Source organism: Lepisosteus platostomus, chromosome 9 (genome assembly GCF_059453375.1).
Source record: "Lepisosteus platostomus isolate fLepPlt1 chromosome 9, fLepPlt1.hap1, whole genome shotgun sequence".
NCBI classification, from domain to species: Eukaryota; Metazoa; Chordata; class Actinopteri; order Semionotiformes; family Lepisosteidae; genus Lepisosteus; species Lepisosteus platostomus.
In genome coordinates, this window is record NC_142619.1 from 62,576,692 (window position 1) to 62,603,401 (window position 26,710).

Below are 26,710 nucleotides of genomic sequence, written 5' to 3' on the forward strand. Positions count from 1 at the left end.
TGAGCCCTTCAGGTGACGCGGCGGGACAGAAGCAGGGCCCAGCCGGTGCTCAGCAGCACCGTGCGACTTGTTGCCTCTGCCTCCCGGCGGGACACCGGCCGAGCCGGAGGGATCACCCCTTCTCTGTTACCACCAGCGGCCCTCGGTGCAGTTCTCGCCAACGAGCTGATCGGCTGCAGCGGATACCCCTTAACCACAAGCGCCGCCGCACGAGTGACTCATCACCCCCGGCGGTTCCTCGTACACGCCGTGCCTGAACCCTCAGTGCGCACTGCTCGGGGCTCGGTACCCGTTTCTTGTCTAGAGCTTCTACCTGCCTTGTCTGGTCGGCCCTTTTGGACTCGCACCTCACTGCTCGCTCCTTGACCACGACTTTGCCTTACGATTTGGATTGGATTTCCCTGCAGACGCCTTCGGCTTCTGATCCCGTTTCTCGTTCCTGGACCTCAGCCCTGGCTTACCATTCGGCTTTGGATACCCAACCTCGCTTGCGCCTGTTGTCTCGATCACTCTCTCTTACTCCACATGGGAGACCCTGAGATACTGGCCTTGGTTGCCCTAACATTCTCTAACCTCTTCATCCAGTCGGGGGTTGCTGGGGAGCCGGAGCCCCTTCCAAGGGCGCAAGGCAGGTTACGCTCTGGATGGGACGCCAGTCCAGCACAGGGCAGACAGACACAGACACACGCCGGGGGCTCCAGTTTTCCCCCACCGTCCAGAGACACACCGGTGGGTTAGTCGCGGGTGTAACTGTGCGTCTGCCCTGTGATGGACTGGCGTCCCGTCCAGAGTATATCCTGCCTTGCGCCTGGTGCTGACCGGGTCAGGCCCCAGCTCCCCTGTGACCACCTGTGATGGCTGAAACTCTACAGAATCATTTTAAGCACAAAAGGCGTAGCCAAGACCCCACTGCTCCAATAATGCTTTGAAAGCAGCGCATCAAAGAATTCCTGTCCAACAATGGAGGTATGTAGGATTAATAAAGAATTAAGGAAATTAATCTGCAGGCGTCCCGTGAGACTGCTGCCTTTTCCCAGGTGGAGCTGCATTTCAGAGCTGAGCAAAGAGAGGATTCTCTTGTGAGCAAAGTGCTTTGAGACGGTTAGGTATAAGAATTATAGTCCTAAACATTATTTCATTTAGAAAAGGTATGGTATAGCACGTTAAAAATAAAAGATCTTGGGCGTGACGTTTGGGTGGAGAGCTGCGTCAGCGTGCGCTGGCTGAAAAGGAACAAGCAGGGGTCCACTCCACACGGAAGAGCGGAGAGAAGGAAAAACTGCAAAGGTCAGGCGTGAGTCTCAGCTGCCCAAATACCGTGTCTCTTCTTTCCATGTCGGGACGATCCTGTACTTGTCCCATAAAACACTGTAGCGCAGGGGAGCTGAATGCGTGCCGGTTTGCATTTAATAGAGGCTGAAGAGACGTAAATAATTGCAAGGTCAAGTAACCTGGCATTAGTACGCGATACAAACAGGTGAAGATAAGCGAAGCCCCATTTAGACGATTAGTGCGGCGAGCAAGCGGCCCTTATCCAGCCTGTGACGTGTCCAGTCGAGGCATGGTAGAGGGGCGGGGCCGCAGTAGCGCAAGCCCCTGCCGTTCCCACTCCGCCAGCCAATCAGGAGCCGCCCCCTCTACTCACGCCTGCGCTTGGGGGGCGTGGCCCGGGGGGCTCGCTGCGTGCCTGCCGCCGAGAGATGCGGGCTGGTTTCAATTCGACTCAGTTCCAAAGGACTAACTTGCACGACCAACGGAGGCTCTTGCCTGCTGGACTGCAGCTCTAGAGACTATCGTGAGTGTCCTGCTTCCCCAGCAGGTTTCGAAGCTGTTCTGATTCTGACAGGTGGGAATTCTGGGATCAGATTTGTGATTTTAAAGAAGAATGTCTAATCCCACAGTGCAGTAGGAAGTGCACCTCTGTCTCTGTTTCTCCCTGCTGGCAGTGGGAGCACAGCCTGTCCTCTCTGGGCACCAGGTCTGCCTGTGTCCAGTTTCTGTGTCCAGGCCGTGGTCACTAAACCTGTCCTCTCTGGACAGCCAGGTCTGACAGCCCTGCTCCAGCAGTGCCAAATTCTAGGACCACATCATAATAGATATTGAACGTTGTTGGGCTCAGGCTGCAGCCCTGTCTCACCCAACGACCCTTTCACTGTTCTCAGAGTACATTGATTTATTTACATTGCAGACCTTACCCCCTACTCCACTTTGAAGAAGTCTGTACAGCAGTCCTTCGTGTCAAATTGAATCAAGTGCTCTTTTTAAAAACCAATACAACGGGCAGTGTCAAATGTGTGAGACGTGCTCGCTACGCACCAAGGAACAGCTCCCCAGTCAACGCGCAGGCACGATGTGGACAGCGGGGACGCGCACGTCGGCCGGCGCGCTCGCCGGTCGCGTGTGGGAGCTCCGCCGAGTTCGGGTCTCCTGCTGCACACAGTATGAGAGAGGCGTGCGGGGTCGTCTAGAGCACTGGTCACTGTCTCTGCAGCAGGCTTCTTCCTTTTTCTTCCAGTAACAATTACGACAGCTCCACTGGGTGGCCGGCATCATGCTGTGGACAGCCAGGCAGCTCATTAGGAATTTCTCCACAGCTCCCGTGAGTAGCTGAATTGGTTGTCATTTTTTTGTGGAACTGCTGTGTTGCATAGCATCGCTGTCACAAGAGGTTAGAAGCAAATTCGAGCTCTTTGCACTGACAGTGAAAAACACACGGCCTTTGCTGTAGTATAAAGAGTCTCTAAATCTTGAATTTTCACACGAACTATTTCGCGTTTTATCGTGTATATTTAAATACATCATTAAAGACCTGATTTCCTCCCACGTGTGAGAGTTGTACCGTACCTTGCAGTGCAATCATATAAAAACGATGCATATGGATTTTGTGTCTCTGTTGCTACGCGTAGCCCAGGAAGTTTAAACAGTTTCACCAGTCTCTGCTGGAAAAAAAAACAACAAATCTTTGCAAGGAAACAATGTATCAAATGAGTTGCACTGTATACACGTTGCAGCTGACGTCGTGAGATCTTGCTGTACTGGTGTTTAACTGCATTCTGAAACTATTTGCTGAATGATGGTATTCTCAGCCAGGCATGTGCTGTCGCATATGTAGTGTTTCAGAAAACGTCGTTTTTCTTCTCCGCCACGTTGATGCGCGGTGCACTTGCTGGCTGCCTTCCAGGATTCGACGCATTTCTCCTGGATTATGAATTGCATCAGCAGTCCCGGCATCCAGGGAACACGTTGCGCGGATCCTGTTGCACTGCGCCGTCGCCTTGCCCAGCCGATCGCTGCTATTTTTAACTGGGCGCTCGGCGGGGCCGCCAGCGTGTCATCTTGCGAGGGGGACGTGGATCTCCTGCTTTATGAATCGAGATCGCAACGTTAGACGCCTCGGCTCTGTCCCCGGAACTGCGCCGGGAGATCAGCTCCGCTCCTCCTTGAGACACCCCTCCCCCATCGCTACGCCGCCTCAAGACGCGAAGAGTTGGAATAATCGCGCTGCACCTGATCGCCTCAGATAATTACGTACGCTCCAGGCAAACTGTCCAATTAAATTATTCCCTTTCAGACATTGAGCTAACTATAATATCCACCCTTCTGTTCTAACTCGCCGACAGACTGAATGACCTTCTCCGTTTCGCTGCTGTGTTCTCCTGGGCTCAGGCCACGGTGCTTGAGACTTTCCCCGCTCCTACAATGCGATTCCTCTTAGGCTCTGTGGAAAACTGCTGGGTGCATAAGGCCCGCACTTCTGCCTTTATCAAGTGGAAGTCAGCTAGTGTAAGAAGACTGTGCTAATTGTCTGCATTAGGTAGCTATCGAACCCTTTCCAGAGGGGCTGTGGGTTTTCCCCCTTCTGAGGAGACTGTGAATGAAGGCTTTATTTTACCGGGAGTCAATACAGAGGGTTAACGCCCAGCAGGTCAAGGCCTCAGAGTATGTGGTACCAGGCTTATTAATTGGATATGCAGATGTGCTGTCTGTGTGGAGTTCACATGTTCTTCCTGGGTTTGTGTGGGTTTCCCCTGGGTGCCTTGGTAGGGAAATCTGGTAGGTTAATTGGCTTCTGGGAAAATTGGCCCTGGTGTGGCAGTGTGCATGCTTGTGCACGGAAAACAGACCACAAGCAATCCAGCAGCTTTGCCATTACATATAGACAGGTGTGTGTACCCACACAGACTGCTTGTTTCTCCCTAGAGTTTTTATTCCTCATGTTTCACACAGTTAATGGAGGATACTGTATTCATACTCATTCTGCATTCCCAAGTCTAGTCCTGGCAGTAAAGGACAAAGGAACTCTCCCGATATAACCCACTTCGACCCACTTCGACCCACTCCGACCCACTTCGACCCGCTTCGACCCACTTCGACCCACTCCGACCCACTGCGATCTGTGTAACACTATCAGAGCTGCAGCCTTGGTGTGCCTGGGTTGGAGCTCTGCTGTGAAAGGCCTCCCCTCTTGAAGACTGTTCTCTTCCTGAGCTGTCAGACAGCTGTGGAGCTTCGACAGCTGTCCGAGATGCCTGGAGGCGTCCACTGACTTACTGCAGTCTTATGAGCATTAGTGTATTTCTCTTCAGGTTGTGCCTTTAGTCTTAAGAAACAAGAATACTTTGTTTTCTTGAGGCTGTTTTTGTTTTTTACTCTGTGCACAGTACTTAGCCTGTAGCATCTCTGTCTATCATTTGCATAGCGAGGCTTTGATACTGCAACGTGAATAAACATATTTAGGCTCCAGGCAAGCTCTGTACACCTGGTCCCATTTCTGTGCACAACAGTCACACCTAGACGTTAACTGCAGGTGGACCTGAAGCAGAGTGAGAGCCTTCAGGGGTCTGAACTTGTAGGTCAGGAAACTGACATCAGCGAAGATCTGGTTTGGTCTGCAGCTCCTGCATGTTTTGACTTGTTTTGCAGGAGGAGGTGCAAAATATTCCTGCATTTCTCTTGGTCTCTCTTGACCTGGTGCTTCTCTCTGCTTGTGCTCTGTCCAGACCGAAGGCTAGTGTTCAGGGGAGGAGTCGGGGTGAGCAGTCAGTCACACTGATGCACACGTGCAGAGAGTTAAACCCCTGGGTGCCTCAAGCGAGTGCTGTGTGCACCGTGTGTGAGATAAACGGGCTGCTTGAATTCTACAGAATGGCCGTGAGAGAGTGGGAGCTGGTTGTGTGGAATAGTGAAGTATTCCTGCAGTAACGCCACGCGGTAGAAAAGGGCTTTGTCACCTATTTTTGCTTTCTGTCCTTCCTCCACAGGTGTGCTTCCAGAATACGCTGAAGCTGGCCCTGATTGGGCAGAGCCTGTTCGGACAGGAAGTGTACAGCCAGCTGCGGAAGCAGGGCCACAGGGTGGTGGGCGTGTTCACCGTTCCTGATAAGGATGGGAAGGCCGACCCACTGGGTGAGAGAGAGAGGGTGGGGGCGCAGGCTGGGTGAGAGAGAGAGGGTGGGGGCGCAGGCTGGGTGAGAGAGAGAGAGAGGGGGCGCAGGCTGGGTGAGTGTGAGAGAGTGGGGGCGCAGGCTGGGTGAGAGAGAGAGTGGGGGCGCAGGCTGGGTGAGTGTGAGAGAGTGGGGGCGCAGGCTGGGTGAGAGAGAGAGAGTGGGGGCGCAGGCTGGGTGAGAGAGAGAGTGGGGGCGCAGGCTGGGTGAGTGTGAGAGAGTGGGGGCGCAGGCTGGGTGAGTGTGAGAGAGTGGGGGCGCAGGCTGGGTGAGTGTGAGAGAGTGGGGGCGCAGGCTGGGTGAGAGAGAGAGTGGGGGCGCAGGCTGGGTGAGTGTGAGAGAGTGGGGGCGCAGGCTGGGTGAGTGTGAGAGAGTGGGGGCGCAGGCTGGGTGAGAGAGAGAGAGTGGGGGCGCAGGCTGGGTGAGTGTGAGAGAGTGGGGGCGCAGGCTGGGTGAGAGAGAGAGAGTGGGGGCGCAGGCTGGGTGAGTGTGAGAGAGTGGGGGCGCAGGCTGGGTGAGAGAGAGAGTGGGGGCGCAGGCTGGGTGAGTGTGAGAGAGTGGGGGCGCAGGCTGGGTGAGTGTGAGAGAGTGGGGGCGCAGGCTGGGTGAGAGAGAGAGTGGGGGCGCAGGCTGGGTGAGAGAGAGAGAGTGGGGGCGCAGGCTGGGTGAGAGAGAGAGAGTGGGGGCGCAGGCTGGGTGAGAGAGAGAGAGTGGGGGCGCAGGCTGGGTGAGTGTGAGAGAGTGGGGGCGCAGGCTGGGTGAGAGAGAGAGTGGGGGCGCAGGCTGGGTGAGAGAGAGAGAGAGTGGGGGCGCAGGCTGGGTGAGAGAGAGAGTGGGGGCGCAGGCTGGGTGAGTGTGGGAGCTCTGGCAGGTGGCAGCTGCTAGTTCAGCACAACGCCCTGAGTAAAGTCTCTTATCTGCCTCTATCACTTGTATCCTGGTCGCAGGCACAGTCTGCAGGGCCTGTAGTGTGTGCAGCTCACAGTGTCCCTCAGATGTGTTTACTGACTTGTGAACTGGAAACCTTCATCGGGCGCCAATGAATATTGTGGAACCATATGTGAAAATGCCTTTACCTTCATGAAAGGTAGCATAGTCTCAAGAATGGCGCCCTGCTGTGTCTCAGTTGTGTGTGAAAGTTTTGGTCTTGTTTGTACATTGTGTGTGCCCAATAAAAGAAAATAAATTGACCCTGCGCATTGTCCCTTGAGTATTGCTGTCTATAAACAGTTCAGATAGATGCGGTTACTGCAGGCAGTGCAGCAGAGTGTTTTACTGAGACCTCTGCAGGGGAAGTTCTTTCCTACCCCGTGAGTCTATTGGACAGACGGCTGTCCCAGATTCAGGAAGTGACTGCTGCCATGTGCGCTTGCACAGATCTGCAGATCGACAGTACACAGGCCGTACTTTCAGCCCTGTGTCCCCTTGTGTCATGGGGCATTTCAAGTTGTCATCTTCTGACAAGCTCATGAGCTCGTGCTTTAAGATACAGCCTCTAGCCTTGAAAGAACATTGGCTCTACAGCCTCTAAACTCTAAGAGGATTTTGTGAGCATCCATCCATCCATCCATCCATTTTCTAACCACTTTATCCAATTCAGAGTCGTGGAGGAACCGGAGCCCATCCTGGGAATCAGCTGGTACAAGGCAGGATACACCCAGAACAGGGCACACATAGACACATAGTCACACCAGGCCCAATTTTCCCAGAAGCCAGTTAACCTACCAGTATGTCTCTGGACAGGGAAACCGGAGCACCAGGAGGAAACCCACACGAATGTGTGGAGAACCTACAAACTCCACACAGAAAGCACCCAAGTCTGATATTTACCAGTGCGCCACCATGCTGCCCATTCTGTGAACACACTGTACTGAAATAGTCATTAACATAGCAGCTGCCATGTGGCCCTGCAGTAAACTCTGAGCTCTGAGCAAACACCACTTTTTATTAAGACACCGTCTGCTTTTGTGTTGCTGAGCAGACACTCAGGATATCCACGGTGACTTATAAAACTAACAATAATTTAACATAAATACGAATCAAAGAGATTGTTCAAATGCAGTTATGAAATAAATAAAATACAATTGAGAAGAAAAAGGAAATGGTGAGCCATTAGATGGTAGCAGTGCAGTGCCTGTGCAGAGTGGAGTGGAAACAACGTTCCTCATGCGGTAGGGCAGTAAGCAGCCTGCAGATGCAGAGCTGTGGAGTGGGAGTGGACAGGCAGCCTGCAGGCCTGTGATCAGACTGCAGTGAGGACTGATACTGTAGGTGACAGAGTGATTTTCTAAGCAAACACACAGTGAAAAATACCTTTCACAGTTGTGGAGCGTCTGTGATCAAAACCAATGAGTGGGCACTCGTAGATCAATAAACTCAATAACATCTCGACCTCTGAAGAGTACGGGTGTGACAGGCCGTTAATTTTCCTTCTGCGTTTTCCAATTATTTTCGGTATTTCGCTGCTAGAGAGGCGGTTAATCATCTGCTGTTCCCTGGCGACTGTAGCCATTGTTAGAGGCTGTAATGAGCACTTTTATTCGCCTTCCGTGAAAAGTTAATTTTCTGCTTCATTGCTGATATCTGAATGTTAAAAGTCGTTCCAGTGACTGTAGGATTCAGCTCTGTCCTTGTTCATTATCATCACCCAGGGACAGAGAGACAGCAGCCTGGCGGGTGGTGGCGGTTACAGGCTCTGGTCCAGGGGGCTGTGGGTTCAGATACTGGGTGGGGCACCGTTATTTTGCTCTTGAGCAAGGCACTGCACTCAGATTGCTGCAAACGGGGTCTTGAGGTGGTCATTGTAAATGAGAATTTGTTCTTCATTATCATAACTTGTAAAAAGAGAGGATTTTTATTTTAATTATTTTACTATGTAAAAAAAAAATGCCCCAGTCTGGTTCTGTGTGCTCTGTGCTACTGCTCACCCTGCTGACGAGGCAGGGCTCGGCGCTGTGCGCTCTGTGCTGCTGCTCGCCCTGCTGACGAGGCAGGGCTCGGCGCTGCGCGCTCTGTGCTGCTGCTCGCCCTGCTGACGAGGCAGGGCTCGGCGCTGCGCGCTCTGTGCTGCTGCTCGCCCTGCTGACGAGGCAGGGCTCGGCGCTGCGCGCTCTGTGCTGCTGCTCGCCCTGCTGACGAGGCAGGGCTCGGCGCTGCGCGCTCTGTGCTGCTGCTCGCCCTGCTGACGAGGCAGGGCTCGGCGCTGCGCGCTCTGTGCTGCTGCTCGCCCTGCTGACGAGGCAGGGCTCGGCGCTGTGTGCTCTGTGCTGCTGCTCGCCCTGCTGACGAGGCAGGGCTCGGCGCTGCGCGCTCTGTGCTGCTGCTCGCCCTGCTGACGAGGCAGGGCTCGGCGCTGTGTGCTCTGTGCTGCTGCTCGCCCTGCTGACGAGGCAGGGCTCGGCGCTGCGCGCTCTGTGCTGCTGCTCGCCCTGCTGACGAGGCAGGGCTCGGTGCTGTGTGCTCTGTGCTGCTGCTCGCCCTGCTGACGAGGCAGGGCTCGGTGCTGTGTGCTCTGTGCTGCTGCTCGCCCTGCTGATGAGGCAGGGCTCGGTGCTCAGCCCAGGCTGCTGACACAGGGGTGGGTGAATCCTAAGCTCTGAAAGAGTAGATGTTGGCGCTCGCGGTTTGCGTTGCGTGGAGTGGGGTGGTGTCCACGGAGGCTGACGCAGTCTTGTTCTGTCGGCTGTGTGCTTCCAGCTGTGGCGGCGGAGAGGGATGGCACGCCGGTGTTCAAGTTCCCCAGGTGGAGGGTGAAAGGCCAGCCCATCCCGGAGGTGGTGGACACCTACAAGGCGGTGGGTGCCGAGCTCAACGTCCTGCCCTTCTGCAGCCAGTTCATCCCCATGAGCGTGATCGACTACCCTAGGCACGGCTCCATCATCTACCACCCCTCCATCCTGCCCCTGCACCGTGGGGCCTCCGCTATCAACTGGTGAGTGGCGGAACTGCCCCGGGGCAGAGCGCACAGGGCTGCAGGATAAGATAAGATCACTTTATTGGCCAGATACAATTTCTTGCATGAGGAATTTGTCTTTTCACAGACCCCAGCTTGCTCTCCATGAGACACACAGACAGGGAGAGAAGCTGGGGGTCAGAGCGCAGGGTCAGCAGTTTATACGTCGCCCCTGGAGCAGTTGGGGTGAAGGGCCTTGCTCAGGGGCCCAGCGGAGTAGGATTCCTCTGCCGGCCGCAGGATATGAACCAGCAACCTTCCAGCCACAGGCGCAGATCCTGAGCCACAGAGCCACCGCTCCGCCCTCAAACTCATGGCGACAGCTGGGTTTGAACCCCTGACCTCCAGCATGCAAGGCACATGCCTTACCCATTACACCAGCGCGGTGTAAACCCTCGAGGAGGGGTGCCAGCTGAGCTGTTGGTGTTTTAGACACCAGGTGCCTGGCCCTTCTGCAGACCCCCGGTTTTACTCTGCTCTGGGCACAGTTCTACAGATCAGTGGCAGGGCCAGATTTAGGTGTTCGTAGGCCCTGGGCACTTTCACTCTGAAATGTGCAAAAAGAGGGGTGAATGCCAATTGAATGACGCCGATTGACATGATGCACTTTAAACTATTCTCATGCTAGACCACCTGATTGATGGAGCGAGTCAAGTGACCGTCACTTCGATACTTCTAGTTTCTAGAACAGCCGCTAGATACTGTATGGTGATTGATCTGGAGCACCTTGAGTCGAATCGCAAGCGGGTTGTTTCAGTTTGTTTCTCGTGAGTCACTAGTGTCTCCCTCCTTCGTAGGCCCTAGGCACTGTGCCTGCAGGGCCTGATGGGAAATCAGACACTGATGAGCTGCATGTGGCTTTTGATGTATAGACACATCTGAAACAAGAAACCTGAAATATTCTCAGACGGCATAGTGCCTGACTACTTTAAACCAAAGCTAGAGTCTGAAAAGAACAATGTTTCTTCAGGTGCGTCTCTCTGTTTTTAAGGTGGATGATTTTGTGTTGCAGTGATCAGAGAACTGCCGGCTAAGTGCACATCTCTGCAGTCTGCTGGCTGCTGCAGATCTGTCAGCGTCTGGGGGCTCTAGAGCTCCAGCTGCGTGGACAGCCGGGGGGACAGGAGAGATTTAGGAGTTCGCTGGCCTGTGTATTCGTCCAGCGACTGTGTCGGGAGACCAGCTCGCGGTCTGACAGGAGCTCTGAGCCACAGCATGCTGTTCCCTGCTCCCTCCAGGACGCTGATCCATGGGGATAGGAAGGCAGGCTTCTCCATCTTCTGGGCGGACGACGGCCTGGACACGGGGCCCATTCTGCTGCAGAGGGAGTGTCCAGTGGAGCCCAACGACACAGTCGACACCCTGTACAACCGCTTCCTCTTCCCGGAGGGGATCAAAGGCATGGTAATACTGTCCAGCTCCTGCCAGTGTGGTAATACTGTCCAGCTCCTGCCAGTGTGGTAATACTGTCCAGCTGCTGCCGGTGTTGTAATACTGTCCAGCTCCCGGCAGTGTGGTAATACTGTCCAGCTCCTGCCAGTGTGGTAATACTGTCCAGCTCCTGCCAGTGTGGTAATACTGTCCAGCTCCTGGCAGTGTGGTAATACTGTCCAGCTCCTGCCAGTGTGGTAATACTGTCCAGCTCCTGCCAGTGTGGTAATACTGTCCAGCTCCTGCCAGTGTGGTAATACTGTCCAGCTCCCGGCAGCCATGAGCTCTTTCTGAGACAGTTTGACTAGAACTACTTGCAGTACATCTGTGCCATAATTGGAAGCTCTGGTTTAATGATGACCAACAGTTCCACAGTCTTTTTACTGTGTTGCACTGGAGCAACACTGCTCTCAATTACTGTCAGCTGAGGCCTGCGCTCAGAATACAGGACTGGGGCTTCTCATAGTCCAGTGAATGAGCTTATCACTTTATTCTGAGAGAGATCTTTACACCCGTCTCTGCTGCAGGTGGAAGCCGTGCAGCTGATTGCCGAAGGGAAAGCGCCACGCATTCCCCAGCCTGAAGAGGGCGCCAGTTATGAAGGCATTCAGAAGAAGTCCAACGCCCAGGTGAGCCTGGGACTGGGAGCCCAACGGGTTGCTCTGTTTTGTAGTCTTTCCCCTGCTCTTCTGAGACGGCAGAACAGGAGTGAGAAAGACCTTGTGCCGGGTTTCGCCTCAAGACTGGAGGTATGGGCTGGGGGATTCCCCAGGCAGGAGGAGGGAATCAGCTGGTTGGCCCTGTGCTTAACTGAGAAACTCCCCAGGAGTTGCGGCAGTCAGGTGCAGAGGGCAGGGAGCTGTGTCTAAGCTCCTACAGTTCAGGGAGAGTGTGTTAGTTGTATCCTAAATTGCAGTGTTTAGGTAGCACAGGGGTGATTAACCCCTGTTTGAGGAGTTAGAGTGCGCACAGTACGCTTTCCACACACCAGCTCTCAGTGGGGAGGAGAGCAGAGGGATGAAGCCAGTTCAGAGACGGGGATTATTAGGAGGCCATGATTGGTAAAGGCCAGGGGGAAATTTGGCCAGGATGCTGGGGTAACACCCCTACTCTTTTTGAGAAATACCCTGGAATTTTAATGACCACAGAGAGTCAGGACCTTAGTTTTACGTCTCATCCAAACAGCGGCGCCTATTTACAATATAGTCTCCCCATCACTATGCTGGGGCATTTGGACCCACACAGATTGCAGGGTGAGCGCCCCCTCCTGGCCCCACTAACACCTCTTCCAGCAGCAACCTTAGTTTTTCCCAGGAGGTCTCCCATCAAGGTACTGACCAGGCTCACACCTGCTGAGCTTCAGTGGACTGCCAGTGGTGAGTTGCAGGGTGATATGGCTGCTGGCAAATTAGTAGTGTTTATAGTTGGAAACTGGGGGCCTGTAGGTGACGCTCGCTGGTACAGTAGGTCTCACATGAGACGGGGAACATGTATCTTCCAGTGTAGGGGAGACCGGCCGTGGAAGGGTGTGTCAGGGGTCCTGGAGCAGGAATGGGACAGGATTCTTCCTGGGAAGGGTGAGCCAGGTAGAGTGTGCTAGATGTTCCAGGGAATGAGAGGAAAGAGCTTTCTTTTGTTAGGAAGAAGAGAAATGGGGAATTCGGGAGTTCTTCAGGAATTCAGTTGTCCCGGTTCCCTCTGTGGAACAGAGGACTGGAGAGCTATTCCATGTGAGAAGAGGAACTGAAGATAATCTCTGTGAAGGACTGGTTTTTGGGACTGAGCAGGCTTCTCCAAAAGGGGACCACCGGTACATCTTAGGAGCCCAGAGAGGGGTTCTGTAAGCCAATAGTGACAGATCACTGAAACGCACACTCCTAGAGTGAAATCTTTGCTGGGTCAGGGCTGCAGTGTGTGGCTCTGGGGTCGGCATCCCTCACATGTGGGGGTGAAGAGTTGCAGGTGAGTGGCAAGCTGCAGGTGTGGCCCATATTTCTCAGGAGAAAGTAGTTTACTTTAAGGCCCTGGCAAGAGTCGCAGAACGCAGACAGCTGTACAGCTTCACAGGTGTCCTGGAAGGCTGGGGTTATATTGTAGTGACCCTCTGACAACTCCGGTGCTGCACCACTGGAATGAGTACATTTTCCCTGTTTTCCACAGGTTTCCTGGAACCAGCCAGCTCAGGCCATTCACAACTGGGTCCGCGGCCACGATAAAGTCCCGGGAGCGTGGGCCGTCATTGGCGGACAGGTACGGCGGGCACACCTGGTGGGCTTCTGCTCGGGTGTCCGAGAGGCCCGGGTTTTCTGCCCACTTCTTCTGGTCTTTTACTTTAACTGTCACTGGGTCATTACTGTTGCTAAACGAGGAGAAGGAAAATGCAGTGCTGTGCGTGAGCGTGTTATACAGGGACTCTCTGAGATATTGCAGAATAGAATTTGATCAGTTATTTCCAGACCAGCTGATGTATCCGGGGAGGCTGTTCAGAGAGACGTTCAGTTGGAACCTGTAACGTGACGAGTCAGGCAGCTCTGCTTCCCTGCGAAGGCCTGAGTTCACCAGCAGGTGGCACTGTGTCTCTGTCCAGGCAGTGACCCTGTATGGCTCCTCCCTCCTGGCCGGTCCAGTGCCCCCCGGGGAGCCTCTGGACATCGAGGGAGCCCCGCAGCCCGGCATCGTCACCAGCAACGGACTGGTCCTCTTCGGCTCCGACGGGAAATCGGTACTTCCGCCGATCCGCGCGGCACGATCCCTTCCCGACCAGGGAGAGACTCTGCGGAAAAGGAGAACGTCCGGGCAGCCTCTCAGAATCTGAGCTGCCTTGAAATTGTTGAGAACTGTTCCCCCTGAGAAAGACGAAGAGGGGTTTCAGTGAGAGGCAGCTCTCTGAGAGGGGACCCCCTCTTCTGCTTGTCATTACATTAGGCTGTTGAAGCGTTTTACAGAGTGACAGCATAGTAGTGCTGTTTATTGAATAAGAAATATAAATGTAATTTCATAAAGCAATACATTTTTCTACTGTCGGGAGCAGCAGTGGCTTCTCCTGAGCGGAGAGCGAGCAGCAGCTCTAGGCCGACGCTGGCTTCTCACGGCCCGTTCTTCTGCCGCAGCTCCTGGTGAAGAACCTGCAGTTTGAGGATGGCAGGATGATCCCGGCGTCCAAGTACTTCTCATCCGGAGAGACGGCGAGCGTGGAGCTGACTGAGGAGGAGGAGAAGATCGCCGAGGAAATCCGGGTAGCCTTCCTCGCTGTCTCTGCTTCGTGCTGCTCGAGCAGACCCACCCCAGGCTGTTTCCTTCCAGATAATCGTCCTGATTCCCCTGAAGAATCCAAAAAAGCTTTCCCTGTCTTCACTGTGGGCAAATTTACCACAAAGGGGAAAACATTCTGACTGTAATTACAGAGTACAGATGTATTTAATGTGCTCAGTTTTAAGGTACACTTATCTGGGAAACCTCATTTATTAAAAACACATCAGCTACTTTAAGTTTAAATTAAATTAAAATGCGCACAGAAGTAAGAGATAAAAATGTTGACACCTCACGCGCCAAGCATTCATCATGGGCGTCTATCATCACAGTGATCCCTAAGTGCTCCATGCTGCCCTCAAACCGGGGCCTTTGAGCTCTGTGTCTGTGTGGAGGAGTGTGGCAGCCCCTGGGGTCCGGAACAGTTTTTTCTCGCTTCAGTTCTCTGCTTGGCTTTGTCAGGAGCACTGGAAGAGCACTGTCAGGTCCTTCTGCTCAGTCTCACCAGCTCTGCTCAATCTCGCCAGAGTGAAGTGCTCAGCAGATGGCTTTTCCATTTCTGATCGCGCTTCTTGTTTCAGGCCATTTGGAAAGGCATTTTGAGCAACGTTCCAAAGATTGAGGACTCGACAGATTTCTTCAAATCTGGAGCAGCCTCAATGGATGTAGTGAGGTAAGACTGGTTTGGGGGGTCATAGTACAGAGTGTACTATGGTACTGATTGCGGTGAAAGTGTGAGGAGAGCTCAGTTAAAGAGCAGTGGGGTAAAGATGGAAAACCTCAGAAAGTAGCCTGACAGATTGTTAGTGAGGAACATTCCTTCAGCTGCAGCTCATTCCCTGCAGTTGGGCTGGGGCTCTACATTGCCTGTCAAGACTCCAGTGCCTCAGGCCTTGCTCTCAGTCAAGAGACGAGGCTGTCGTGACTCTCAGCACAGAGGCGAGGCTGTCGTGACTCTCAGCACAGAGGCGAGGCTGTCGTGACTCTCAGCACAGAGGCGAGGCTGTCGTGACTCTCAGCACAGAGGCGAGGCAGTCGTGACTCTCAGCACAGAGGCGAGGCAGTCGTGACTCTCAGCACAGAGGCGAGGCAGTGAGGGTGTTGACATGTCTTCCGCTCCGCAGGCTGGTGGAGGAGATCAAGCAGAAGTGTGAGGGGCTGCAGCTGGAGAACGAGGACGTGTACATGGCCACCAGCTTCCAGGACTTCATCCAGATGGTGGTCAGGAGGCGGAGGGGCGAGGACAGGGAGGAAGAGCTGGTTGTTGACCACGTGAGTCGGCACAGCCTGCCGAGGCTCAGTCTTCGTCACCAGAGGAGGATTTCTCATTTCATTTCTCAAGCAAAACACTGGCTGCTCCCACTCGAGAACTTTCAACAAGATTGTATGAAGTTGTGTACAAATCCTGTATTTGACATGTTAGTCACTGCCCAGAATATTTCTGAAGAGGTCTCAGAAGCTTTGCTTTTGAGTCCACATACTTTAATGGGGGTTTGAATTCTTCAGTATATAAACTTTAGAGCCTAAAAGCCTAAACTACGTACTGCAGCTGTGAGCGCAGCTCAGACCTCCTCCCTCCCTGAAGATCTCTGCTGTTTACCCACTGCATGGGTTTTGCAGTGGCTCCCCTAAACATTTTAAGGTGTTATAAGTCTTCTACTATAAATTTATATTGGATTTTAGAACGTTTATTTCACCAGCTAAAAGATCCTAAATAAACAAGTGGTTCTGTTTTGTTCATTAGGTAACTAAAGAAGTGAATAACATGACTGTGAAGATGCCGCATCAGTGTTTTATCAATGGGAAATTTGTGGATGCTGAAAGCGGAAAGACCTACGACACAGTCAACCCCACAGATGGCTCGGTGAGAATACTGAAATTCATTGGACATGCCAGTGAAGCTTCTTGAATCGAGTCACCGTGGTTTAAATGCACAGCTTTGCTCATTCGTGGTCAAGAGAGAAGGTGGAGTTTAAAAGCGGTGTGCACATCTTAGCATCTTCAGGAACAAGCACTGCATGAGCTCCGGCATGCCCCGGTGGATCGTTTCACTTCTGATGCCATGAGATTTGTGAGGGAGTATCAAGCCCAAGAGCACAGTACATTATGATGCTGGGGAATGCTGGGCTCTTGCACTTGGCTGAAGTCGTTCTGCAGTCCTCCCAGGGGCCGCAGGGTTGTTTAATTCCCAGTGCCGCCCGCTGTGTGCCCCTGTGGTTCTGGTGGGCAGACTGGCTTCGCTGCTGTGTTCCAGGTTGTCTGTAAGGTGTCGTACTCGTCCGTGGCCGATGTGGACCAGGCTGTGGCGGCGGCGAAGGAGGCGTTTGAGCGAGGGCCCTGGGGGAAGATGAACCCCCGCGACCGAGGCCGGCTGCTGTACCGGTGAGTACGCGGTGCCCCGGCGCCAGGCTGAGCTCCACCTGCAGCTATTTCATACGCAGATCCGGGGTGACCACTTCTATATCCTCAAACAACAGAAGAGTTGCAGAGTCCTTGGCCGGTCATTACCATGGCTCCTCTGTGCTCTGTCCCGACTCTCTACAGGTTGGCTGACCTGATGGAGGAGCACCAGGAGGAGCTGGCCACCATTGAGACCTTGGACTCGGGCGCAGTGTACACCCTGGCACTGAAGACGCACGTGGGCATGTCTGTGCAGACCTTCCGCTACTTTGCTGGGTGGTGCGACAAGATCCAGGTATCGGCAAGTCATAGGCTCAGAAAGGACTTCACAGGAAGTCACAGGCCCAGAAAGGACTTCACAGGAAGTCATAGGCCTAGAAAGGACTTCACGGGAGGTCACAGGCCCAGGAAAGACTTCATAGGAAGTCACAGGCGCAGGAAGGACTTCACAGGAAGTCACAGGCCCAGGAAGGACTTCACAGGAAGTCACAGGCCCAAGAAGTACTTCACAGGAAGTCACAGGCCCAGGAAGGACTTCACAGGAAGTCACAGGCCCAGGAAGAACTTTACAGGAAGTAACAGGCCCTGGAAGCACTTCAGAGGCCCAAGAAGGACTTCACAGGAAGTCACAGGCCCAGGAAGGACTTCACAGGCCCAAGAAGACTTCACGGGAAGTCACAGGCGCAGGAAGGACTTCACAGGAAGTCACAGGCCCAGGAAGGACTTCACAGGAAGTCACAGGCCCAAGAAGGACTTCACAGGAAGTCAAAGGCCCAGGCTGCTCATGACCTTATGACATTTATGGTGAATTGATCTCGCAGTTTCGGTGATTACATTGTGAGCGTTGATAGAGAGAAAAGTGTCAGCCAAGGCAGTTCTTGCTAGTGTTTGTCCCCATGAAAAGGCAAAGTAATATTTTGAGATTTGTAGTTTTATTATCATTGTGTATTGCAGCTCAATAAAATGTCCACACCTTTCTCCCAGTCAGTGCCACACCTGCCGTCCTGCTGCAGAGCCAGTAGCGTGGCAGTAGGTGGCACAGGGGGCAGTGGCAAACTTCCTCTTTCTCCCCATGTGGGCACAGGGGTCACTACTGTGTGCAGAGCAGGGGGGGGTGACAATTGTACCTTCAAAAACCTTACCCGCTGTACTGAGTTCTATCATCGCTTTATTTCTAACAACCTGGTCGGCCGGTAAATGTGGTTGCACAAAGCAAAACCAAATAGAAATTAGTCCTTTAAAACATCCTCAGAAGAAGAGCTCGATTTTGAGTTTCATTTTCCAAGAGTATTGATCTTCTTCTGCAGGGCACAACCATACCCATCAACCAGGCCCGTCCCAACAACAACCTGACCTTCACCAAGAGGGAGCCGCTGGGGTGAGAACAGTGGGGCCAGGGAGCAGAGGTGCACTGAGGTCTTCTCACTGCATAGAAGCGGGAAATGACACCAGTATTCGTTACCCATCTTCCATGGGAGAGGTCGGCTCTCCGAGGCGCAGTGCTGTCACAGGACGCGCAGAAGGAGAAGGACAGCGGTCCTCTCTCCTGCTCTGTGTCAGTCCCAAAGGAACTGGAACACATGCAGATAAGATAAGATCACTTTATGAAGGGAAGCACATGTAAGCAGATGTGTCCATTTCACAGTAACAGGACTTCTGCAGTTTGCCGGACACCGATCTTCGCCACTTATTTCCACATATTCAATACTGTTCTCATTTTGCGTGCCAGAAATGTACAGTGTTTTCGATTCTTTGTTGGGGTGCTATGTGCATTTACTGTACTTCAGCAACCCCCTCTCTCACCATCCGTGATGCCTGACTAAACCCACTCACACCACATATGCATGCCTGTTCACCTGCAGCAATATGTCTGAATCAATTGAAAACAGCTGAACGTTGTCTGAACTAAGACCCTGAGGGACCTTCTGTGCTGCTCAGGGTCAGCTACTGTGTGCCCTCTGTGTGGTGTTTTCCTTGCGGATGCGACTTCGTGTGTCTCCTGACAGCGTCTGCGCCATTGTCATCCCCTGGAACTACCCCCTGATGATGCTGGCGTGGAAGAGTGCAGCTTGCTTAGCCGCTGGGAACACGCTGGTCCTGAAGCCTGCCCAGGTAAACCCTGACCCACAATCTCCTTCTCTCTCACTCTGGCCCCCCCTTTTTACACATTAGCCTACAATCCCTGTCTCTCAGGGATGTGCAGTGCTCTTCTTCCTGTTATCCCTGACCAACCAGGTTGCCCTATTTCTATAGCCAGACTGTGATGACTTTGACTTGACAAAAGTCAGCCTGTTTGCTGTCTATCACCCAGGTCAGATATGGTGCCAGGAAGCACTTGAGTCTGTGCTGTTCGCACATGTGTGAGTTACAGTGGTGCTGTAGTGAAGCTGGTTGGTGTTGATGTGACAGAGGACAGTTGGCTGAGAGACTCTTCTCCTCGTTTAGCTCTTCGCTCAGCAGGATTATGGTGGTATGAGCAGGATGACGTTTTGTGTATATTAGAGTGTATATTGCCTTGAGTGGCAGTACTTTTCCCAGAAGTATAATACAATTTATGGACACCTTCACCCAGCAAGACCAGAGAAATTGTTAAAAAAATGACATTTGCTAGCAGTCGCTGGATCAGGGAGCAGCTGTGTGTCCTGCTCCAGCCTATATAAGCCGATCGCCGAGCTGGTAGAGATGCAGATGCTTTCTTGGTGGAAGCAGGGAGGGTGAAGGAGAGTGGGTGCACTGACAGGAGAAGACAACTCTGTGAGAGCTGTTTTGTTGGTTTGCAGCTTGGAGTCTCTATGGCCACACGATTTGTCTCGAAGCCGGTAAGCAGCCTAGCTGCCTGACTGCTTTAGGTGGGACTGGGAGAAATGTAGCCAGGAGCCCTGCAGAGGACGAGGATTTATTTTAATTTGTTGTTGCAGGGTTAAACTGTAACGGTCTGTGTGTTGGTACCCGCCCACGTGCGTGCCCAGTGGTGGCAGCGCTCTCCGCAGCATCGTTCTGCCCTTCAAGTGTTGTTTGCGGGTGATGTTTTTAGAGACGTCGATCTGCAGGGTTTCCTTGAGGACGTGTCCCCCACTGTGAGAAGTCTTGGTGTGTTAGGGGATCCCTCACTACCACAGAGAGCCACAGGCTAAAACAGTTAGCAAAGTTTTTATGGAAAGATTCGTATTAGTGAGTCTCCTTCTCATGGATCTATTAATCCACTAAACTCTTTCGACTGAGTAAGGCTCTCTGGATAACACCACTGAGACAGGCAGTGTGTCCGTCTTGTCGCAGGTGACGCCACTGACTGCGCTGAAGTTTGCAGAGCTCTCGGTCAAGGCTGGCATCCCCAAGGGTGTGATTAACATCGTGCCCGGCTCAGGTAACGAGGGGCTACAGCAGCTTCTGGAGCGGCCGCCTCCCTGCTGCCCCGGCCTCCTCTCACCCGGGCTCTGTTTGTCTCTGCCCACAGGAGGCCTGGTGGGGCAGCGCATGTCTGAGCACCCTGACATCCGTAAGCTGGGCTTCACCGGCTCCACACCCATTGGCAAGCAGATCATGAAGAGGTAGGACGCCACATCGCAGTCGCTGGGTCTCCACTGGGCTCACTGGCCCGGCTGGGCTTCCACCAGTCGGAGGCTGTAGGTATTGGAAGCTGTAGGTTTGAGTTTGACAAGATTGGCGTATGTGTTTAGCGAACAACTTGACCTTAAAGAGGAACCCTGGGCACAAACTGTAGGTCAGAAGGCACCCTGCCTGACAGCATAAGAATGGGCTGTGGAACTGATGGCCAAAACTTTTCGACATGAGAAATATTAGAACTTCTAAATTCACATTGAAGTAAATTTCAAAATGGAGAGAATGTTACTTTAATCAGGCTTAGAAAATCGTGAAAATTCTAGTTCTCCTTCTGACCCATTTGAAGCTCATTGTTATGATGGCTGAATGCCCCAGATGCAGTGCTCTACAGTGTGGCCTGCAGAGCTACAGAGCAGAGAGGGGCAGTTCTCTTTCTTTCACAGCTTCTTCCTCGGTGCAAGCACAGTGCAGTTCCCTCTGGACGAGGTCATTGTTCTAACGGGGAGTTTTTCCTCCACACTCTTTCCTTGTTAAATGAAGGACTGTTATTTCTGAGAGCCAGTTAGGTGCCATTGAGCTGTGAACTATAAAGGGAGTGTAGAGTGTCAGTAACACACACCCGCACTAAGACAAGTGACAGGTCTATTGGCAAATTACCCATGTGGTTTGTTTATTATGAATTAGGACATTAACGATACACAGGCAAATGTACTCAGCTGCCACATGAACTATCATTAAGCGATTGTTTTCAAATGGGGCAAGAGTAAGCGCTTGTAAAAACCAAGAACAGGCCGTAAGGCACTTTCTGTTTCCAGTTAACAGGCCTTAAGGTGGTAGATGTCAGGAAAGCATTCAGATCATCTGCAGGTGTGTGAAATTCAACTGCCCAACACATAGAATCTTGAGCTGCAGGCCAGGCGGCCCCCAGAGCCGTGCTAACGCGACACCTGCTCCCCCTTCCAGCTGTGCGGTGAGCAACCTGAAGAAGGTGAGCCTGGAGCTGGGGGGCAAGTCCCCCCTCATCATCTTCAGCGACTGCGAGCTGGACAAGGCTGTGCGCATGGTAAGCTGGGGTGCTGGGGCTCCCTCTTCACACACCCTCGTTCAGGGGAGGCGACGGGGTTGCTTTTGGAGTGACGAGGGAATTCAGTCTCGAGTGTTAGCCACGTGGAACAGGCATGGGCGATGAGCTGATGATTAAGGACCCAGACACAGGCTTCCTTTTTTTAGGGCATGGGGGCTGTATTCTTCAACAAAGGAGAGAACTGCATTGCAGCTGGCCGCCTGTTTGTGGAGGATTCCGTTCACGATGAGTTCGTCAGGAGAGTGGTGAGTAAAGATTTCACTGGCTTCGGATGTTGCTGACGAATGCACAGTATGAAGATGAACTGCTTGTGTAGGATATTATAAAGTTCAAGCTCAGTACTTTATTTCCATAACAACTAGTTGCCTGGATGTTGGTATAAAAGCTTACAGCACCAGCTGTTCGCAGGTGGTCTCCCATCCACATACTCAGCAGGCCCAACCCTCTTAGCCTCAGACGAGATCAGGCGTGCTCAGGGTGGCATGGCCACATGCCAGAAAAAGCTCCACAGTAGCATGTGAGGCCAGTTGTTTCTCCTGGCCAGGTCCCAGTCCAGCGAGGACTCCTGTAGGAAGTCAAACAGGAATGGAGTAGCAGGGCATTGTGTGGACTGGGCTGGAAAACCACTGCTGTCTCTCTCGCTGCGGTACCTCTCAGGTGGAGGAGATCAGGAAGATGAAGATCGGGGACCCCCTGGACCGCTCCACAGACCATGGGCCCCAGAACCACAGAGCCCACCTGGAGAAGCTGCTGGAGTACTGCGAGATCGGGAAGAAGGAGGGAGCCACACTGGTGTACGGAGGGCGACAGGTTCCACGGCCAGGTCAGGCAACACGCTCCTCTCCTCAGCTTCCTGTCCTTACACACTCACACACTGCTCCTGCACGCTCCTCTCCTCAGCTTCCTGTCCTTACACACTCACACACTGCTCCTGCACGCTCCTCTCCTCAGCTTCCTGTCCTTACACACTCACACACTGCTCCTGCACGCTCCTCTCCTCAGCTTCCTGTCCTTACACACTCACACACTGCTCCTGCACGCTCCTCTCCTCAGCTTCCTGTCCTTACACACTCACACACTGCTCCTGCACGCTCCTCTCCTCAGCTTCCTGTCCTTACACACTCACACACTGCTCCTGCACGCTTCTCTCCTCAGCTTCCTGTCCTTATTTTGTTTTTTAGGCTGTTTCATGGAACCCACAGTGTTCACAGATGTGGAGGATCACATGTACATCGCGAAGGAGGAGTCTTTTGGGCCCATTATGGTCATCTCCAAGTTTAGAGATGGGTGGGTTTATCTCAGTAAGCTTTGTCTGAGATTGACAGGTCTGGATTTACTCTCACGCTGTCCACGTACATCCTTGCGAAGTAGGAACAAGGACAGGCTAATTCTAGGAGGACAAGTAGAAAGGAAAAACATTCTTGACTCTTGAGCCTCTTCAGGTGTCTGTTTAGAGCTGTGATTTTCACGATGAAAATGAATCCTTCAGACCCTGAATCAGCTGGAGAGCACACTTGAGTCCTTAATATCTGAAGAAAGCTCTGGGTGGTCCGAGAAAGCAGGGTAGTACAGCAACTTAATTTAACAGTTCTGACAACATTCATATCTATGTTGATACTTATGATAAATGTAATTCTCAGGCATCTTTAAAGAGTATATAAATACTGTATATTTCATTACTTTGTGCCGTCCTGTTCAGTAATCAAACACAAAATAAAATACACAGTGTATATATAAATAATTAGGGTGCTTCCCTGACATGATTTCAATATGGGTTACTCACAGTTTTCAGTGAACAAGTGGAGACTCCTTACACTTGCTTCAAAACTCACTCCTTACTCGTGTCATGTAAAGTTTCTGTATCACAGGAGAGGGTGCTGTGTGGGATTGAACACAAATGCAGAGCTGTCAGTGAGTTGTGAGATACAGTTGGTCCTCTCCCAGCATGCAGTGTAGCGTAGGTCTGACGCTAGTGCTACTCTCCCAGCAGGCAGTGTGGTATAGGTCTGACCCTGGTGCTACTCTCCCAGCAGGCAGTGTGGTGTAGGTCTGACCCTGGTGCTACTCTCCCAGCAGGCAGTGTGGTGTAGGTCTGACCCTGGTGCTACTCTCCCAGCAGGCAGTGTGGTGTAGGTCTGACCCTGGTGCTACTCTCCCAGCAGGCAGTGTGGTGTAGGTCTGACCCTGGTGCTACTCTCCCAGCAGGCAGTGTGGTGTAGGTCTGACCCTGGTGCTACTCTCCCAGCAGGCAGTGTGGTGTAGGTCTGACCCTGCTCTCCCACTCTCCAACAGGGATGTAGACGGTGTGCTCCAGAGGGCGAACAACACCGAGTTCGGACTGGCGTCCGGCGTCTTCACCCAGGACATCAGCAAGGCCATGTACGTGAGCGAGAGGCTGGAGGCCGGAACCGTGTTCATCAACACCTACAACAAGACCGACGTGGCCGCGCCCTTCGGGGGCTTCAAGCAGTCCGGGTTTGGGAAGGACCTTGGTAAGATATCGTCCCTCTCCACTGAACAGCCTGACAGCAGGGGCTTCTCCCTGTGCAAGCTCTTTCTGAACAAGCCCTCGGAGTTCCTGTTCAAGGAAATCAGCTTCTGTGCAAAAAGAGCTCCTTCTGTAATGTAATTAAATTAAGATAGTCTGAATGTAACCACATAACCTCAGCTCTGAGCCTCGCTGTCCCTGCTCTCTGTGTGAAAGAGCTGCCTCAGCTCTGAGCCTCGCTGTCCCTGCTCTGTGTGTGAAAGACCTGCCTCAGCTCTGAGCTTCGCTGTCCCTGCTCTGTGTGTGTGAAGGAGCTGCCTCAGCTCTGAGCCTCGCTGTCCCTGCTCTGTGTGTGAAGGAGCTGCCTCAGCTCTGAGCCTCGTTGTCCCTGCTGTGTGTGAAAGAGCTGTCCCTGCTCTGTGTGTGTGAAGGAGCTGCCTCAGCTCTGAGCCTCGCTGTCCCTGCTCTGTGTGTGAAGGAGCTGCCTCAGCTCTGAGCCTCGCTGTCCCTGCTCTGTGTGTGAAGGAGCTGCTTCAGCTCTGAGCCTCGCTGTCCCTGCTCTGTGTATGTGAAGGAGCTGTCTCAGCTCTGAGCCTCGCTGTCCCTGCTCTGTGTGTGAAGGAGCTGCTTCAGCTCTGGGCCTCGCTGTCCCTGCTCTGTGTGTGAAGGAGCTGCTTCAGCTCTGAGCCTCGCTGTCCCTGCTCTGTGTATGTGAAGGAGCTGTCTCAGCTCTGAGCCTCGCTGTCCCTGCTCTGTGTGTGTGAAGGAGCTGCCTCAGCTCTGAGCCTCGCTGTCCCTGCTCTGTGTGTGTGAAGGAGCTGCCTCAGCTCTGAGCCTCGCTGTCTCTGCTCTGTGTGTGTGAAGGAGCTGCCTCAGCTCTGAGCCTCGCTGTCCCTGCTCTGTGTGTGAAGGAGCTGCCTCAGCTCTGAGCCTCGCTGTCCCTGCTCTGTGTGTGAAGGAGCTGCCTCAGCTCTGAGCCTCGCTGTCCCTGCTCTGTGTGTGAAGGAGCTGCCTCAGCTCTGAACCTCACTGTCCCTGCTCTGTGTGTGAAGGAGCTGCCTCAGCTCTGAGCCTCGCTGTCCCTGCTCTGTGTGTGAAGGAGCTGTCTCAGCTCTGAGCCTCGCTGTCCCTGCTCTGTGTGTGAAGGAGCTGTCTCAGCTCTGAGCCTCGCTGTCCCTGCTCTGTGTGTGAAGGAGCTGCCTCAGCTCTGAACCTCACTGTCCCTGCTCTGTGTGTGAAGGAGCTGCCTCAGCTCTGAGCCTCGCTGTCCCTGCTCTGTGTGTGGAGGAGCTGCTGCACGGAGGCTGACGCTGTCTCTGCACATGTCCCTGCAGGGGAGGAAGCTCTGCACGAGTACCTGAGGACGAAAGCTGTGACAGTGGAGTACTGAAGCGGTCCCTTGGCCTCCTCATCACCAGCTGCAAGAAACACCAACAGCTGCTACTTCTTAAACATTCACTGCATCCATGTGCCTACAGATCTTTCATTTTTAAACTTAAAAAAAGACTGGTATTTAAGGACTCACTTCCAGAGATTTTATACACCAACCAGTTTGCATAGCATCACCTTAAACCAGACAAACCTACAGCAAAGAGATGAGCAGACGTGGTTTTCAATCAAATCCAAAGCAGAAGCATTTTTTTGAGTATTGCGAACTTTTGGACTTAACACTTAACACTGGATCACTTAACACCACCCACAGAACTGCAGAGAATTTAACAATAAATAGAACTATGTTTTTTAAACACAGAGGGTTTCTTTTTACTGAGGGAATTTGAGAGCAAAAGGTTTATTTTAGTTTGAATTTTCTTCTTTTTTTATAAGGTGGCTGTATATGTATACTTTTTAATGAATTTAAACACAGATGTCTGTGTGGAGTCTGCGTGGTCTCTCTGCATCTGCATGGGTGTTTTGCCAGGTCCTTCAGGTTCCTTTGCTCATCCTTAAACTTACTGCCTACTCCAAATTGTGTGTAGTCCAGCCCCGAGCTCCTGGAGCAGACCGGTGTCCCAGGCCGGGGAGAGCAGGTGTGCTCAGTCCTGCCCCGAGCTCCTGGTGCAGACTGGTGTCCCGGCCGGGGGAGAGCAGGTGTGCTCAGTCCCGCCCCGAGCTCCTGGTGCAGACTTGCCCTGTCCACAACTCTCACCAGGACAAGCAGCACACTGATAATTGATGGCTAAATGACTGAAAAACAACATTGCTTACTTTTTAGAAAATACCCCAAAATCTGGTCATATATCTTTTTTCCCCCAAAAGTTTCTTATTATAATGATGATGAACAAACTGCTCTACTCACAGTGTTATGAAAATATACAGTATTTGTAATAAAAAATGTGAAGGTTTTAGAAAAAGTTCTTACCATTGCATTCAGTTCTAGAAACAACTACAATACTCCATTGAGCATATTTATTTTCCATCTATTCAGAGTGCATAGAGGTCTAAAAAAATCTTAATTTGCAAAAACCAGAAAGTATCTGTGCCTGCCCTAGTCCCTGTCTCTGAAGGTCTGCTTGTACAAAGAGCCACCATGTAATAATATACCTAAACCCAGTAAATATTTTCTTGTTAGGATTCCCAGTGTGGTGTTTTTCTCTCGCAGTGAGGAAGACTGATACATTGAGGATTGAGCAAAATTTTTAAAAACACTTTCAGTAATAAAAGAAATACAGTTCTGTTACCGATCATATCAAGACACTGATTTACTTGACTGTGACTTGAGCTTAAAGCTTCATTTATCACAGTCTTTTATCAGAGCGGGGTTAGGGTTTAACTTTATATCTGGTCTTTTACACATTTTTCCATCCACTGCTGAAACAGGTTTTGTTTGAGTACTGGGAAAATCCAGCAGGGAAGATTTATTTTAAGCTTTCAGATAATATCAAAAGACTTCCCTGTTTTTTCCTTTGCATACAATTTCCAAATCAAAATTTCACATTCTGCGAGCCATCTGATATCCCCACTGTTCAACTCACACGAAACCACTCTATATTCCAGGCCCAGCCGGTACCAGGCTGGATCACACACTCAGGGCTGCTCTGCAGGTCTGCTCAGGGTGCAGTTCCATGAGCACAAAGGCAGCTGTGTTCACCACAAGCCACACA

At 52.3% G+C, this 26,710-nt stretch overlaps 1 protein-coding gene across 2 annotated transcripts; it reads left to right on the forward strand.

The window, feature by feature from the left end:
- Nucleotides 1–1,668: 1,668 nt before the first annotated feature.
- aldh1l2 (aldehyde dehydrogenase 1 family, member L2) lies at nt 1,669–26,180 on the forward strand. 2 transcript variants are annotated; one of them, XM_088646104.1, is made up of 24 exons: nt 1,669–1,795; nt 2,516–2,599; nt 5,262–5,406; nt 9,141–9,375; nt 10,635–10,800; nt 11,355–11,456; nt 12,988–13,077; nt 13,415–13,549; nt 13,938–14,063; nt 14,658–14,749; nt 15,201–15,348; nt 15,821–15,940; nt 16,331–16,458; nt 16,621–16,771; nt 17,784–17,854; nt 18,483–18,588; nt 19,753–19,840; nt 19,931–20,024; nt 21,001–21,100; nt 21,268–21,366; nt 21,779–21,944; nt 22,303–22,408; nt 23,414–23,613; nt 24,944–26,180. In XM_088646104.1, the coding sequence occupies exons 2-24, from the start codon at nt 2,552–2,554 to the stop codon at nt 24,997–24,999; spliced, it is 2,772 nt and encodes a 923-aa protein (XP_088502230.1). In that variant the 5' UTR covers nt 1,669–1,795; nt 2,516–2,551; the 3' UTR covers nt 25,000–26,180. The 2 variants fall into 2 exon arrangements, with proteins under 2 accessions (XP_088502230.1, XP_088502229.1); XM_088646103.1 differs by having other exon boundaries at nt 1,689–1,846.
- The last annotated feature ends 530 nt before the right edge of the window (nt 26,181–26,710 follow it).

Bases quoted from the DNA above. Each gene is read 5' to 3' on its own strand.
- aldh1l2 (XM_088646104.1), top strand. From the start codon at position 2,552: ATGCTGTGGACAGCCAGGCAGCTCATTAGGAATTTCTCCACAGCTCCC. The intron at 17,855-18,482 runs GTGAGAACAGTG...GTCTCCTGACAG, and splicing joins ACCAAGAGGGAGCCGCTGGG to CGTCTGCGCCATTGTCATCC. The intron at 22,409-23,413 runs GTGGGTTTATCT...ACTCTCCAACAG, and splicing joins ATCTCCAAGTTTAGAGATGG to GGATGTAGACGGTGTGCTCC.